This window comes from Dipodomys merriami, unplaced genomic scaffold (genome assembly GCF_024711535.1).
Source record: "Dipodomys merriami isolate MVZ:Mamm:240054 unplaced genomic scaffold, mDipMer1.0.p SCAF_102, whole genome shotgun sequence".
Lineage (NCBI taxonomy): Eukaryota > Metazoa > Chordata > Mammalia > Rodentia > Heteromyidae > Dipodomys > Dipodomys merriami.
Window position 1 is genome coordinate 4,827,950 of NW_027202294.1, and position 16,903 is coordinate 4,844,852.

At 40.9% G+C, this 16,903-nt stretch overlaps 1 protein-coding gene across 1 annotated transcript in view; it reads left to right on the plus strand.

Annotated features, from left to right (window-relative positions):
• The first annotated feature begins 117 nt into the window (after nucleotides 1-117).
• Nucleotides 118-16,903, plus strand: part of Cox15 (cytochrome c oxidase assembly homolog COX15) — a 20,807-nt gene continuing 4,021 nt past the window's right edge. The window contains exons 1-8 of the mRNA XM_069995609.1: nucleotides 118-311; nucleotides 1,547-1,737; nucleotides 6,384-6,506; nucleotides 7,019-7,205; nucleotides 9,388-9,555; nucleotides 12,422-12,503; nucleotides 14,795-14,949; nucleotides 16,294-16,407. Coding sequence (XP_069851710.1) covers nucleotides 222-311; nucleotides 1,547-1,737; nucleotides 6,384-6,506; nucleotides 7,019-7,205; nucleotides 9,388-9,555; nucleotides 12,422-12,503; nucleotides 14,795-14,949; nucleotides 16,294-16,407 — 1,110 coding nt within the window. The 5' untranslated portion in view covers nucleotides 118-221. The remainder of the gene's footprint in view (nucleotides 312-1,546; nucleotides 1,738-6,383; nucleotides 6,507-7,018; nucleotides 7,206-9,387; nucleotides 9,556-12,421; nucleotides 12,504-14,794; nucleotides 14,950-16,293; nucleotides 16,408-16,903) is intronic.

Below are 16,903 nucleotides of genomic sequence, written 5' to 3' on the forward strand. Positions count from 1 at the left end.
CCAGTAGCCACTCCCCCCCCTGCCCCCCCACCCCACCCCTGTCCCTCGCGAAGCGGGAGTCCTCGGCGCTTGCGCAGTCGCCAGCTTCCCGCGGAGGAAGTGTCGCCTGGACCGGAAGTGATTCTCTTTTCGGCAGCGGAGAGGGGAGACCCTCCGCGAGCGTTGTGTGTGTGTGTGTCTGTGTGTGTCTGTGTGCGCGCGCGCGGCGCTCTCCGGTCAGGATGCAGCGGGTTCTCCTTCCGTCCTTGAAGACTTTGGTCCGGGGTCCGTGTGTCCAGCTCTTGGTTCCTAGGGCGGCCCCGAGAGCACAGGTACCGCACGGCCGCGGACTCCGACCCCGGAAAGTGGGCTGCGATAAAGCCCCGCTTCCCTGTTCTGGTCCATTGCGCCGTGTATTTCCCCGCATCCAGAACCCCTGAGTTCGGATCCAGACACACTGCTTGCTGCTATCTGTGGGTTATTAGCCAGATTACTTAAACCCTTCTGTGCCTCAGTTATCCTTTCTGCAAAATGGAGATAGCCAGAGCTCCTGTACCGAGCGGTAATGAGTATTCAGTGAGTTAACGAACAGCAAACCTTCAGCACGTAGTAAAAGCTCGGAGACTTTTACTTGTATATTGTTTTTTTTTTTTGCACAGAAACTACTGTGCAGTCCCATTCTACAGTGAAGGAAACTGGGCCTGGTTTGTAGTTAAAAGTAGTGAAATGGTAGATTTAGTTAAAAAGTTCAAATGTTTTATAGGTGAGGACCGAGGGGTCCCGCTGGGAACATCTTGCAGTGAAGGCGTTGTTGGCTCGTCAAGCTGAGACCAGACTGCTGGCCAGAGCTCATAGATCCGTGAGAAACAGAAACTTGAACCGAAAGGCTTATATATGTCTGTGTTCAGAGCTGTGAGGAGGAGGGCAGCAGGAGACATTGCTTTGAAAAAGTGATGCATAAACCTAGGACTGCACTTAGCAACCATGGAGTGTTCCAGAGAAAATCACCATTTAAAAGACCCATGGGAGCAAGTAGAACCCTATAAAGCAGTACAGTTTTGTCTGGAGGAAGTATGCAGAGGATGGACCTTTAGGTAGTGTGGGAATGGATTGGGGTGATATAAGGCTCTAGACAGAAAATGGAGTTGCAAAGTGAATGCAGTGGTCCAGTTAAGAAACACTGAGCCAGTCAGGGTGGCTCAAGCCTGTAATCCTTACTACTCAGGAGACTGCAATCAGAGGACAGTGGTTGAAAGCCAATCCTGGCAGGCAAATCCAAGAGACTCTTAGCTACAATTAACCAGCAAAAAGCTGAGAAGTGGAGCTGTGGCACAAGTCATAGACTGCCATCCTTGAGCTAAGGGACAGCACCCTGGCCCTGAATTGAAGTCCCAGCACACACACACGCACACACACACACACACACACACACACACACAAATGTTTGAACAGGGCTGTAGCTCTGAAGATGCGACCTTATGGGGTCCTTCACCCCAGTCAGACTGGGGTTATGTGGGTAGCAGCCTTTCTCTGATCTCCTGTTGTAATTTTCTGTCTTCATCCTCAGTGTGGTTGCAGCTGTGGCATCAGGCGCTCTCTGAAGCCAGGGCAATATAGCACCATCACTGAAGTGGCTTTACAGCCTGGAAAGGGTACAGTGCCTCTTCCTTCAAAGACTGCTGAGCGGGCAGTGGGCCGGTGGCTCCTGGTGTGCAGTGGAACAGTGGCTGGAGCAGTTATTCTTGGTGGAATAACTAGGTGAGTAATTTGCTCTTAGCAAGTTAGATATTTGGGTTATCAGTAGAATCTCAGGATGACTGCAGGGATAGGGATGCTAGGGATCATTTAGTGTAGCTCTCATTTTACAGATGGAGAAGTTGAGCTTTTAAAGACAGTATATCTTATGGCTTGCCCTGTCTTAGAACAGATTACTGTTTTATTAGTAAGAGCCTATTATAAAGACTACTTTAGGTCCTAATTAATAGTTATGCATTGTTTCTGTATATTTTCCCTCCATTCAATGTTCAGTTTTATCTTAAACCTTTTTTCAGTTTGAGTTAAACCCAAATAAATTCCATGTATCACAATTGGTCCATATACATTTTATGTCTCTTAATCTATAGATTTGCCTGGCATTGGTGGCTCATGCCTATAATCCTAACTATTCAGGAGGCTAAGATCTAAGGATCTCAGTTCGAAGCCAGCCCAATCAGGAAAGTCCGTGAGACTCTTATCTCCAATTAATCACCAGAAAACCAGAAGTGGCATTGTAGCTTAAAGTGGTAGAGTGCTAGCCATGAGAAAAGAAGCTCAGGGACAGTACTCAGGCCCTGAATTCAAGCCCCAGATCTGGCACAAAAATAAGAATTCTACAGACTTCATAGATTTAGAATCTTCTCTCATCCTTTGCAGGTTTTGTTACTGTAAAAATTAAAAAAAAATTATCCTACAGATAACTGCAGTCTAGCTTTTGCTGATTGTGTATATTTGCCGATTTTCCCCCTCTATGTCCTATAAGTGGAGAGTAGCTTGATGAGTGAGTAGGCAAAATACTTCATAGTTAATTAGAGCATTCACAAACATCTGTTAGAGATTTCAACAGTTATCCATAAACTTTGCCAAGATCCATTATTTCATTAGTTACAAAATTATAATGTTTTATTAGCTCAACTAAAGAGAAACTTTCCTTCCTCAGCAAATTGATGGCCTACAACCATTGTTTTTATACAGAAGACAGGATGAATACTTGATTCTTTGCCTTTATTTTCCAGTTTTGATATGCTTTAGTTCATTATGAGGATGATGGTGATTTGCTTAAGTTGGCTTTAATGACTTTTTTGACAGGGTTGTTTATTTGTGATAGGTTCTCCCTATATGTCCAGGCTACTTTAGAACTTGCTAGCCAGGATAGCCACCAACTCAGAATTCTCCTGCCACAGCTTCCCAAGTCTTGTCAGAGCCCTTTGATAGCTCAATTACTGACTATAATTTTGTTCCAGGCTCATTTTTTTTTTGTTGGTCGTGGGGCTTGAACTCTGGGCTTGGGTGCTGTCCCTATGCTCTTTAGCTCAAGGCAAGTGCTCTACCGCTTGAGCCACGGTTTTCTAGTGGTTTATTGGAGATAAGAGTTTCATGGATTTTCCTGCCTGGGCTGGCTTTGAACCTTGATCCTCAGATCTCAGCCTCCTGAGTAGTTAGGATTACAGGCGTGAGCCACCGGCGCGCGGCCTTTTTTTTTTTTTTTAAAAATACGTATTTTATTGTAAAAATACTGTATAGAGGGGTTACAGTTACATGAGCAAAGTAATGAGTACATTTCCTATCAAGCATTGCTGCCTCCTCCTTTGTTTTTCCCCTACCATCCCTTCCCTCCCACCCTCCACAAATACCCCTCCCACTCCCACCCCCTAAATTGTAAAGTTCGTTTTTCGACATAGTGTCTTGTATATCTCATTGTTATAAGGAGTCAACCTGTATCCCTATTTAAGCATTTAGTTTTTCCCCTTCCCCTCCCCAAATTAGAGAAGTGTATATACAAGATGCTGGGCACCGACATCAAATACAGTGAAAACAGGGGTTATACCATGGGGGAGGAACATACAAAGAAACAAAAAAAGTCACATGGTACCTTATAAACATGCTAGAAACAATAGCAAGAAAGAAAAAAAACCCACTTGTGTCCCCATCTTGGGGTTCATTTCACTTAACATCATCCTACCTGGTCATATGTACATAGCTTTTGACCTTTTCTACTTGTCCCAGACATACTTATTTCAAATAAGGGAAACCATGGGACCTCTGTTTATTTGGGCCTGGCTTACTTCACTTAATAGAATTTTTTCCAAGTCTTTCCATTTCCTAACAAATGGAACAGTGTTATTCTTTCTGATGGAGGCATAGAATTCCATTTGTGTGTGTGTGTGTGTGTGTGTGTGTGTGTGTGTGTGTGTGTGTGTGTATCACATTTTCTTGATCCATTCATCTACTGAGGGGCATCTTAGCTATGATAAATAATGCTGCAATAAACATAGTTGTGCTGGTAGCTTTAGTATGGTCTTGTTTGTGATCATTTGGGTAAATGCCCAAAAGTGGGATTACTGGGTCATAGGGGAGCTCTATGTGGAGTCTTGAGGAATCTCCATACTGCTTTCCAAAGTGGATGAACAAGTTTACACTCCCACCAACAATGCAGTAGGGTTCCCTTCTGTCCACATCCCCTCCAGCATCTGTTGTTATTAGAGTTCTTGATTATAGCCATTCTAACTGGGGTGAGGTGGAATCTCAATGTTGCTTTGATTTGCATTTCTTTTATGGCTCGAGGGGTTGAGCATTTCTTCATATGTCCGTTAGCCATTCTTATGTCCTCTTCAGAGAAGTTTCTCTTTAAGTCTTTAGCCCACTTATTTATTGAGCAGTTGTTTCTTTAAGGATTTTTTGTTGAAGGATTTAATTTTTTTAGTTCCAAGTATATTTTAGATATGAAACCCTTATCTGTTGTATGGCTAGTGAAGATCTTCCAATCTATGGGCTTTCTATTGATCTTGCTAGCTATGTTCTTTGCCATGCAAGAAGCTCTGCAGCTTCATGCAATCCCATTTGTCCTACCTTTCTTTTATTTGTTGTTTCTGGGTCTCTATTAAGAAAGTTTTGGCCTGTGCCAAGGAGACCTAGGGTCTATTCCATCCTGTAATGTTTTCAGGGTGTCTGCTTTGATTCAGAGGTCTTTAATCCATTTGGACTTGATTCTGGTGCCAGCACCATTTACTGAAGAGGCTGTCTTTCTTCCATTCTATTTTTTTTTTTTTTAGCTCCTTTATCGAAGATTAGGTGGCTATAGGTATGTGGGTTCATTTCTGGGTTTTCAGTTCTATTCCATTGGTACTGAGGTCTGTTCTTGTGCCAGTACCAAGCTGTTTTAATAACTATGGCTTTGTAGTAGCGTTTGAAATTTAGTATTGATAGTCCTCCAGCACTATTTTTTCTGTTAAGGATTGTTTTTGCTATTTGGAGTCTTTTATTGTTCCATATGAATTTTTGGATTGCTTCTTCTATTTCATTGAAGAATGAGGTTGGAGTATTGATAGGTATCGCATTGAATTTGTAGATAGCCTTGGAAGCATTGCCATTTTCACAATGTTGATCCTTCCAATCCAGGAGCATGGGAGGTTTTCCACTTCCTAAGTTCTGCTTTGATTTCCTTTTTCAGACTTTTAAAGTTTTCATCGTAGAGATTCTTCACTTCTTTTCCAGGCTCATCTTTTACATTTCTTACCTTAGGTTTAAAGTTAACTGTTAGTTTAGAAATCTTGACTTTTTTCCTTTATTTTTGTAGTACTGATTCTTCTCCTAAGTAGCTTCAATTACAGGTGTACACAGTCACATGTGGCCCTCCGAATCCTTTCGGTGAAAGTATTTTCTAGTTTTACTTTTTTTTTTGGGGGGGGGTCCGGTCATGGGGCCTGAACTCTGGGCCCCGGCACTGTCGCTCAGCTCTTCAGCTCAAGGCTAGCACTCTACCACTTGAGCCACAGCACCACTTCCAGCTTTTTTCTTTTTGCGTATGTGGTGCTGAGGAATCGAACCCAGGACCTCAGGCATGCAAGGCAAGTGCTCTACCACTGAGCCACCTTCCCAGCCCTATTTTCTAGTTTTAATGAAATGTATGTTCCTCCAATCGTCTGTGCCTACTGTATGTGTTAGATACTACTTTTATGAGAAAGTGAAACATATTCGAGTTATATTGTCTTCAATTTCACAGAAGAACCTAAACTTATATGCGAATCTCTTTTTTCCATGTAAAGAATGTTGGTTATTGCTAGTATAGCTCAGTAGTTTGTGTGTGCTTACTGTATGAAAGACTCTATGGGTTCAAACCCCAGCACCAGAAAACTAAGAATGTTGGTTATGCATTTAATATGCATTTCTTGGTATAAGGGTTGGTTTTGCTTGTGAACACTAATGAAAAAAATCAAGTGGAAGCCAGGAGCAATAGCACACACCTCTAATTCTAGCATTCAGGAGGTATAAGTTTGAGGAAAGCATGGACTCCATAGCAAGATCCTGTCTCAAAATAAATAAGTAAACAATTAAGCGAGGAAAGTTAGAAAATGAAAGGATTGAGAGAATAGGAGAATAAAGAAATAAGGGCTGGAAACTGGGAATGTAGCTTAGTGTTAGAGCATTAACTTAGCATGTACAAAGCCCCAGTACTGCAAAAACAAGGAAAGAAAAGAAGAGAAATTTGTACCTGATAGCAGCTACTTCTTACAAAATTCCATGCACTAAGAGAAAAATATGTCAAGAAATAAACAATGAAACAATGTCTTTAATGGGGTTAAAATTCATATCTACTTATTGCTACAAACTATTCATAAATTCAGAATCATACTATTCCTTCCCTTAAGACTGACAGAGTCTGGCCTCTCAATGGTAGACTGGCATTTAATAAAGGAGATGAAGCCACCTACAAGCCAAGAAGAATGGGAAGCAGAATTCCAAAAATACCAACAATTTCCAGAATTTAAAATGTAAGTATTGGAGGGGGGAAATCAGGTAAGCATCTCCTTGGCCCCATTCATTCTTTTTTTCTGGGGGGGGGGGGACGTTGTGGGGCTTGAACTCAGGGCCTGGGTGCTGTCCCTGATCTCTTTAGCTCAGGGCTAGCGCTTTACCACTTGAGCCACAGGACTACTTCTGGTTTTCTGGTGGTTAATTGGAGGTAAGAGTCTGACGGACTTTCCTACCCAGGCTGGCTTTGAACCGTGATCTTTAGATCTTAGACTCCTGAGTAGCTAGGATTACAGACAAGAGCCACTGGCACCTGGCATGCCCTATTTATTCTTTTGCTTACTTAAACTCCTTTATTTGCTTCAGTTACATTTAGTGAGCTGCCTAGTCTATTTGCATCCTGAGTCTGCAGATAGAGAGCAGGCCTACCAAGCTCACAGCTAATGCAGAATGTTTCTGCATTCTATAGGGAAATAATAATTGGTGGATGTTTTCTCTTTCCTCACTTTTGACTTCCCATTTCCCCCCCCAGCTTGAATCACGATATGACCCTGGCAGAATTCAAGTTCATCTGGTACATGGAGTACTCACACCGGATGTGGGGTCGAGTTGTAGGCCTTGCATACATCCTGCCTGCTGCCTACTTTTGGAGAAAGGGCTGGCTCAGCCATGGCATGAAAGGACGTGTTCTTGCCCTCTGTAGCCTAGTCTGCTTCCAGGTAAGATCTATTCAAAGTTAGGAAACTACAGGTGCTCCAGGAGTTACATAGTTGGCAGTATTTTTGAGAAAGGAATCTGTGAGGCACTATAACAGAATGGGTAAGTGAATGCATTTTTAGTGTCACAGGCTTGGTTCAAGCCTTAGCTCTGTCACTTGGTAGGGCCACAAGTTGTCTGGTTTCTATATATTATAGTTTTGCTTACTTTTAAATATGGGTAATAATAGTGCCCTACCATTTAAGATTATGTGGATATTCAGTGGAATAATGCATGTAAACCACTGAGTACCCAGAATGAGTAAACACTGAATAAATACTTTCTCAGGTGCTACAAGTAGAGTTTGTTTCCCCTTATAGTTCTCTTCCTGGTTCTCCTTTTCTCTAACTTTGCTGCTGTATAGGAGGCTACTAGAAAGCTACAGAGACAAATAGGAAAACTCCACAAGAAGAATTTTGTGAAATAAAAGATCTTGGAATACAGTGTAACTGACAGATAGTATAAATAGGACTTAAAATCATGTAAGTTGAACTTTTAAGAAAAAGAGCTTTGAAAGACTCCAACTTAAAAATGGAGGTAAAACACTCTGTATATCATAACAATGAATTTTTTTTTTAATGGAGGTAAAGTTAAGAGCCAAGAAAAGGAATTATGAAAGACTATGCCTGGAAGTATGTGGGTCAGACAATAAAGATCTTAAGGGGAATGTATCAGAGCACTAAATACAACACAATTTGATCTAGGGGAAGCTAGTTAACTGAGCACTGGTAAGTTGAACCAGTTAGAAGGGATTAAAGAGGCAATAGAAACAGAAAAACATTAAACACTAATAAAAAGCATAGTACTAACTAGGAGACATTATTTTAGAATTAATGAACACTAATAGATTTCCAGATAGTTTTAAGGAAATTTAAGATGTCAGATAATATTATATAAGGAAGAAAGTAGGGGCCACTATGTCAACACTTTTGTATTCCGATGTCTCATGCAGATGAAAACAAGGTAATTAAAATAGCCAAAGTAGTCTTGAAATGGTGAGGAGATGTCCGAATAGATTTTCTGAGAAGTATATATTTAGAAGTAGGAGAATGTTACCTCTTTGACTTGGTTCTCCCAGAAGGTGGAAGTAAAATATCTCTACCTTATCTGATATGATTTGACTGATACTGTTTGGTTACTTGAAAAAGCCAATTTAAACAGAATCATAAAAAAAGGGCTGTACACTTCTAAACTTAAACATGTACTTTCATTATCAACTTTTTTCTTTTTTTAATTAAGGGCAAGGCCTTATTTAACTTTGTAAGTTTGGAATTTAAAAGAAGATTAAGAACTTAGACATATACAAAGAACTTAGAAATAAACAAAGCAATCTGCATGCAAAATCCTACAGATTTGTGTGACTTCCCCCAAACCTTTGTGATTATCTAGTCCCATCTAACTTAACAATAATTTTTGTTTGTTTGCTTTTTGTCAGTACTGGAGTTGAGCTTCTAAGCCTTATGCTAACTAGGTTCTACCAATTAAACCACTGTTAGCACCTTTTGAGATAGGGCCTCCTTTTATGTCCAGACTGGCTAAGATCTTGATCTTCCTATTTGTGCTTCTCTTTTTCTCGCTGGGATGACAGGGGCATGCAGATGTACTCAGCCATTGTGCATCCACTGTAACTTGGGATGACAGACACACTACATCACACCTGCACACACCACCACACCCAACCATTAGTTGAGATATTGTCTCTAACTTTTTATATCCAGGCTGGCCTCAAACTTCAGTTTCCCATCTCCACCTCCCAAATAGCTAGGATTACAGGCTTGAGCCACTGCACTCAATGACGATAATTGTTTTTAAGCATTTGTCACTATTCAGCTTTTCTAAAGCATGAAATCTAGTTTTTAAAGAAAACTCTTTTTATTCTATTTCACTGGCTTATATAATACTAAATCATATCAAGTATTTGTAAGGTTTTCATGTGGGCAAATTGCTTTGTATTTTTCTATATTTGGACTATGCTTGAGTGAAAGCGTTGTATTATGTTAATGGTGCTGGTGAAGAACTGCAGAGATCTTGATCTTTGGGACCCTGGGTATGTGGAAGGGTAGGTAGGGTCCACTGCTGATCACTAACATACTTCCTCTATAAACTAGTTTTAACTTTGTGTGCCTCTTCTCTTTGGAATTCTAGGGTCTGTTAGGGTGGTACATGGTGAAAAGTGGATTAGAAGAAAAGCCAGATTCTTATGACATCCCTCGGGTCAGTCAGTACCGCCTTGCTGCCCATCTGGGATCAGCCCTGGTTCTTTATTGTGCTAGCTTGTGGACCTCACTGTCACTGCTACTCCCTAAGCACAAGGTAAAAGTCAGTCTGGATTGTTAACACATGTTGACAGGGTCAAGGGGATGGAAATTCTGGTTCTCATTGGAAGTTGTAAGTGAACATTTGGATTCCCTTATATATAAACAATCGATCAACTTACCAGAAGCTAGATATTGCCATGGTTTAGAGAAACATTGAACTTTAGGGCTTTGCTGAACTTTGAGACTGTAAGTGTGCAGTGCAGTTCTGTTGAGCTGAAGGTATTTGAAAGAAAACTAGCATAGGAGCTGATTTTTCTTTTTTGTCCCTGAGATAGGATGTCATTATGTAGCTTAGACTGGCTATAAATTGACTGGCTTCAAAATTGAAATCCCTGAGTGCTAGGATTACAGACATGGCACCACATCCAGCTTTCATTTTTTTTTAATTGCTATGAAATAAACATAACAACAACAAAAATTGCTATCCTACTCTGTGGTAGTGCTGGGACTTAAACCAGTGCCTGCAGCCATAACCCCATCTTATCATTAAATATAGTTTGTTGATGTTAGATATATTCACAGGATTAGGTAACCAGATCTAGGACTTTGTCATAATTAAATAACAACTTCTGCCCACCACCAGTCTATTTTATGTCATTGTGATACTTTATACACTTGGAATAATATACTTTTTTGTCTTTTTACTGACTTACATATCATGTCCTTATCATCCATACTATAGCATGTATCAGAATTCCTTTCCTTTTTAAGGTTGGGTAATAGTCTATTTAAGGTTGGGTATATATATATATATATATATATGTGTGTGTGTGTGTGTGTGTGTGTGTGTGTGTGTGTGTGTGTATATATATATATACATATGTGTACATGTGTGTTTATATATACAATTATATTTTATCTATCTGTGGTATTTGAGATGCTTCCACTTTTTGTCAGTCATGGGGCTTGAACTCAGGGCCTAGACGCTGTCCCTCAGTTCTTCAGCTCAAGGCTAGTGCTCTACCACTTGAGCCAGAGTGCCACTTCCAGTTTGTTTGTTTTTTCTGTTTATGTGGTGCTGAGGAATCGAACCCAGGGCCTCATGCTTGCAAGGCAAGCGCTGTACCACTGAGCCACCTTCCCAGCCTCATGTTTCCACTTTTTGACTATTGTGAATAGTTTAGTTATGAATGCTGGTGGGCAAATTCTGCCTTGAGATCCTGATTTGAACTCTTTTGATTATGTAGCCAGAAGTGGAATTGCTGAATCCACTTGTGAATTCAGGGGCTGAACATCTTGTCAAGCTTGGTACTGAGAGGTGAGAGCACGAATTTTAGGGAAAAGTGAGAAGGAATATCAACAATAAGAGATACCCCAAACACTTTAACTCTGACTCACAGAAGGTAGATGAGGCAAGGAAGACCAGAACAAGGGCAAAATGTGAAATTATGGTGTTATATAAAGGTCATGCTGTGCTGTATATTGAGAGGGGACTTACCATTCAAGTCTAACACTATATTAAATCTGATTTTCCTTTAGGAAACTTTTGCTTTTATGCTTTGATTTAATAGCAAGATACAATTTTTTTCTGATACAATTTTTTTCTGAGGCCCTCATTTATAATGGAGGTATCAAGATACCACACCACTATGGATCACTAGTGAGCTAGCTAGCTATATATTTCAGTGTTCTAGCATTTGTCTAGCATGTATAGATCCTGGGCTTCATTCTAAGCACTGCAAAAACAAAGAAAGGAAAACCTTCATAATTTAAACCAGGCATAGTGTCACGTATTTGTAATCCAATCATTGAGGAGATGGAGATATAAGCGTAAAGACTTTGTCTCAAAAACCTAGTTAGGGGGCTGGGAAGGTGGCTCAGTGGTAGAGCGCTTGTCTTGCAAGCGCTGGGTTCGATTCCTCAGCACCACATAAGCAGGGGAAAAAAAGCCGGAAGTGGCACTGTGGCTCAAGTGGTAGAGTGCTAGCCTTGAGCTGAAGAGCTGAGGGACAGCGCCCAGGCCCAGAGTTCAGGCCCCACAACCGGACCCCCCCCCCAAAAAAAAAACAACAACAAAAAAAACCTAGTTAGATGTAGTCATGGCCAAGTGGTTAAGGTGATGGACTAGAAAAACCTAGTTAGTTAATTAAATACTGGTAATTAGGTATTAAATCATGGAGATGAGGTTTTTTTTTTTTAATTACTGGGGTTTAAACTTAGAACCTTGCAAGAACTAGCTAAGTGTTCTACTACCAAGCCATGCCTCCAGCCTGTTTTTTACTGGTTATTTTTGAGATAGAATCTTGCTTCCTCCTAAGCTACATTGCCTAGACCAAGATCCTCCCAATCTCTGCCTCCCATGTAACTTATTGACAAACACATGCCAGTGGACCCAGCTGTAGATTAAGAAGGGAATCTCAAGAACTTATCTGCCTGGGCTAGCCTCAAATCTTGATTTTTCCATTCTTAGTCTCCAGAGTAGTTAGGATTACAGCTATGAGCCACTGGTCCCTAGCTGGTATAGGATTCTTAAGTGGAATCATTCAATGGGTATTTGGTATAACAGGTATAAATTTTCTAGTAAGGGCTAGAGATGTTAACTTGGCAGTCACAGGAAAGCCAGATGGATGAAACATGGTCACATCTGAGTAACTCTTGTTGCTAATGATTTAGTAACAGATGCATACATGTTTGAGTACCTTCATACTAAATGAGTTTATACCTTCATGAAACTCACAGGTTAGCAGGAAAGACACATAGGAAAAAAAATTACAACGAAATATTACATGTCTGTCTTCTGTTTCTAGAGGCCCAAAAAGATCTAATGTTAAAGTATCACTTGGGTTTGGCGTTGGTGATCTTGCTGCCTCTCATAGTTCCAGCAATATAGCTTACCTTTGTGATTTTTTTTTTTTATTTAGTTGCCTGAAACCCGCCAGCTCATGTGGTTGAGACGCTTTGCTGGTGGAACAGCAGGTCTGGTGTTTCTTACAGCTCTCTCAGGTAGGACTCCTCTTATCAGAAGTGGCCCACTCTCCTCTTGTCACATGTTTTGCCCCTTCCTTATTCATCTTCCTATTTCCCTTCTATACCTTTCTCATCCTTGCCATCTTCACTCACTGTTTTCCATTTGTCCTCTCTTCCAAAAGCCAGTCAGTGGAACAAAAATATATGTCCTAAGATTTGACTCCTAGCTTCACCACTTGGTAGCTGCAAGCTGTGGCAAGTTTGTAGTTGCCAAGCTGTGGAAGCTCTTAAGTTATCTGATCTATAAAATGAGATGATGACTATAGTATGAGTAATATGCATGACATGCTCAGGCCAGTACCTGGCATTTAGCAAAGACTCCATAAGTGCTAGTGGTTAGTATTCTATAAACATCATGACAATACACCAAGATACATCGTACAAAAAAGATCTGCTCACAAAGATGGGCAGAGGTAGAGGGTTCATTGCAGCAGAGAGTCCAGCACAGGTTTCTCCATTGTCTAGACCATACTTCCACCTGTACAAGTGCATTGCCAAGTAGAGAAATCAGTTGCCTTATATGATTAAAACATAAGATTCATTTAATTAATAGTAAAGAAAATTTGGAATTTTGTTCTTTTTTTTTTTTTTTCTGTCAGTCGTGGGGCTTGAACTCTGGGCCTGAGCACTGTCCCTCAGCTTTTCGGCTCAAGGCTAGCACTCTACCACTTTGAGTCACAGCACCACTTCTGGTTTTCTGGTGGTTAATTGGAGATAAGAATCTAATGGACTTTCCTGCCCAGGCTGGCTTTGAACCGTGATCCTCAGATATCAGCCTCCTGAGTAGCTAGGATTACAGGGGTGAGCCACTGGTGCCCAGCTAGGAATTTTGTTCTTAAGTCACACTACATTTTGAGGGCTTATCAGGCACATAATTCCTGGCACCCATACTGGATAGAATACTTCTATTATCATTGAAACTTCTTTTGGACAATTCTTTTCAAGAATGAAATAACATTGATTCACACCAGTGAGATACCTTTCCTTTTCCCTTTTTTTGTTGGTCATGGGGCTTGAACTCTGGGCCTGGGCACTGTCCCTGCACTCTTTAGCTCAGGGTGAGTGCTCTACCACTTGAGCCACAGTGCTACTTCCAGTTTTCTGGTAGTTAATTGGAAATAAGAGTCTCATGGACTTTCCTGCCCAGGCTAACTTTGAATCACGATCCTTAGATCTCAGCCTACTAACTAGGATTACAGGCATGAGCCATTGTCACCCGGCTTTTTTTTTTTTTTGACTAAAAGAACATGAATTTTGTCATTTATAGGTGCATTCACAAAAATAAGGAATGTGATCCAAATTTCTCTGAGTCTTTTTTGACCATAAATAATCAATCAGTCATCCATTAATTGTGCCCAAACCATTAATCGACCGTGCCTTCTCTATATGTTTATCCAGAATTTAGTTTCTAAGTTTTTCTTTTCTACTATTTTCTTTGCTCATTCAACCAAATTTATTGAGCACTTAGGGAAGATAATACGTGTGTGTGCATGTGTGCACACACACACAAATGAGTCAGGTGATATTTAGTGCTGTGAAGAAAATTAAAGCAAGCTCAGGGACTAGTGGAGGTAGGATAAGCAAATGCTATTTTCTATTTTTGGCTAGTACTGGGATTTGAACTTGGGGCCTTGTACTTGTTTGCTTTTTGCTTATTTAGCTGGTGCTCTATACATAAGCCACCTCTCTAAGCCCACCTTTTTGCTGTTTGTTTTGGAGATGGAGTTTCTGCTTCACCTTACCTTGAACCAAGGGCCTCTGGATCTCAATCTCCTGAGTAGCTAGGATTACCATTGTGAGCCATTTGCCTACCTACAAGTGCCATTTTATATAAAATCGCCAGGGAGATGTCTTTGGTAAAATGACATTTGAGCAGAGACCTGAAGAAGTAGGGAGTAAATCTTGCAGATGCATAGGAAAATAGAATTTCCAAAAGAGATGAGCCACATTCTGTGAAGCATGGAGAAGACATCATAATCATTGTTTTTTCCCCACTTCCAGACTAATATGCCTCTCCCTCCAGAGCTTCTAGTCTACTTCTCTAAGCAAAAATTTTGGAGGAGCAGGTGCAGGACTCAGAGATGTTGAAGTTCTTATGGTGATGGTGATATATATCCCATATTTGAGAAGCTCCTATTACAAATCTTATTATTATTCTTTAACTGCTCCCTTTGCCTAACTCTGGGAAAATAGCTTGTTCTGTGTTCAAAACTAATATTTGGTCCCTTCCTGTCATTTGAGTAAGTTCCATTTATCTTGATATACAGGGGCTTTTGTGGCAGGGCTGGATGCTGGACTTGTTTACAACTCCTTCCCCAAAATGGGAGAATCTTGGGTTCCAGAAGACCTCTTTACCTTCTCCCCCATCCTGAGGAATGTTTTTGAGAATCCCACCATGGTTCAGTTTGATCATCGGGTTCTGGTAAGTTGGGCTGATAGTTCCTGTGTGGAGGGTCAGTGAAAGATAGCAGAGCAGCAGCTGTGTTTCCTGTTCTATTTTGGAAGAAATTCTAGGACCAGTTCTCTGGCCTAATGATGTTTTTGTCTTTATTCTTCATACTCCTCCAAGCCAAACCCTAGCTTTCAAGGTATTGCTAGCTTCTGAAAGTTTAAATATGCCCCACATATGGCCAGAAATAACTTCTTTCTAGATTGTCTTCTGTCTAGATTGTCTTCTGAGCAGAAAAGAGATTGAATAGAGAGAGTGCAGAGACCTGATTGCCCATCACAAAGTTTGTCAGAGAGCTCCAAGGAGCAGGGGCTTTATCAGTACTTCTCAGTTTAGGTTGATAGGTATTGAGGGCCTGTGGGTCATGTGAAGATTGGCTGGATAGCCTGGGCACAATGAACCAGCAAGGAAGCCTGGAGAAGCAGTGGTACTGACGTAGTGAGGCAGGGCAAAGCTACTTGTAGGGAGATAGACTTGAGATGACAGTCAATCTGAGAGGTTTCAGAGGAACAGAAATAAGAGTGGCTGTTAAGAATAAAGGTAAAAAATATCAAAGGAAAGCCTAACATTTCTCCTGTCTTGCTCAAAATACTCCCAACAAAAATGAGATAACTAGCATGAGTTTCGAGCTAGAGAGTAGATATCATTAGAGCAAAACATGCTGAGATAAGGTGATGATCCAGAGAGGTCCAAAGGGTTCTGGGGCAGGGACGCATTACCTTGTGTAATTTTAAAATTAGTGATGAGGACGCAAATGATTTAAAAAATAAGGACCAGCTGGGTGCCATTGGCTCACACCTGTAATCCTAGCTACTCAGGAGTGGGGGAGGGTGTCTGAGGATTACAGTTCAAAGCTGGCCCGGGCAGGAAAAGTCCGTGAGACTCTTATCTCCAATTAACCACCAGAAAACCGGAAGTGGCACTGTGCCTCAAGTGGTAGAGCACTCGCCTTGAGCTGATGAACTGAGGGACAGTGCCCAGGCCCAGAGTTCAAGCCCCACGACCAACAAAAAAATAAGGACCATACTTGGGATAGCCACATTTGAAGGTGCATAAAATTACCAACAGTGTGTGTGTGGATGTGGAGAATACACACATCACAGAAATTTAGGTGGAGCCCTGGATAACTCTACCATTTTAATAAGTAGAAGAGAACAATGGATTCAACTGAGGAGAAGGAACTGGGGTGGGACTGCAGGCTGGTACTTAGAGTCGCTCAGTGGTTCTGGAGGAGAGATGATAGATGGAATCAGGAGCGAGGTTCTTGACATAAGGTGAGTAGAATCCTAGCACATATAACTCTTTCTTCCCCCCCAGGGAATCACTTCAGTCACTGCCATTACAGTGCTCTACTTCCTCTCCCGAAGAATCCCCCTTCCTCGAAGGACCAAGATGGCAGCGATAACCCTGCTGGCTTTGGCATATACACAGGTATAAGCCCTTTTCTTTGGCCTGAGGGTAACCGCAAAATAAAGTTGGTATTATAAAAGATTAAAAGATTAATAATTAATAGTGAGAATATTAATACAATATTCTCACAAGGAATGATGAATGGCCAGTAAAAAGGAATAGCTTTTTAGCATCATTCAGAAGCAAATTAAAGGCACCATTCTGTGCCTGTCAATTTTGAAAGAAAGAAAGGAGGGAAAAAATTGATGGAAGATGATCAGGCATTGGGGTGGGTACAGGAAAATGGATGCCTTCATATACTAAACCTCATGCTCTTGGTAAAAGTGTGAATTTGTATCACTTTTTTCAAAGGAAAATGTGGCAATATCACTCAAAATAATAAGCAGGTAATCCTTTGACCCTTAAAAATATGCTAATACATAAGAAGGTTTTTGTAAGAAAACTCATTATAGAATTGTGATGGTGAAAAACTGGAAACAATCTAAGTACTTCACCACTTTAAACAGCAATTTAAAAT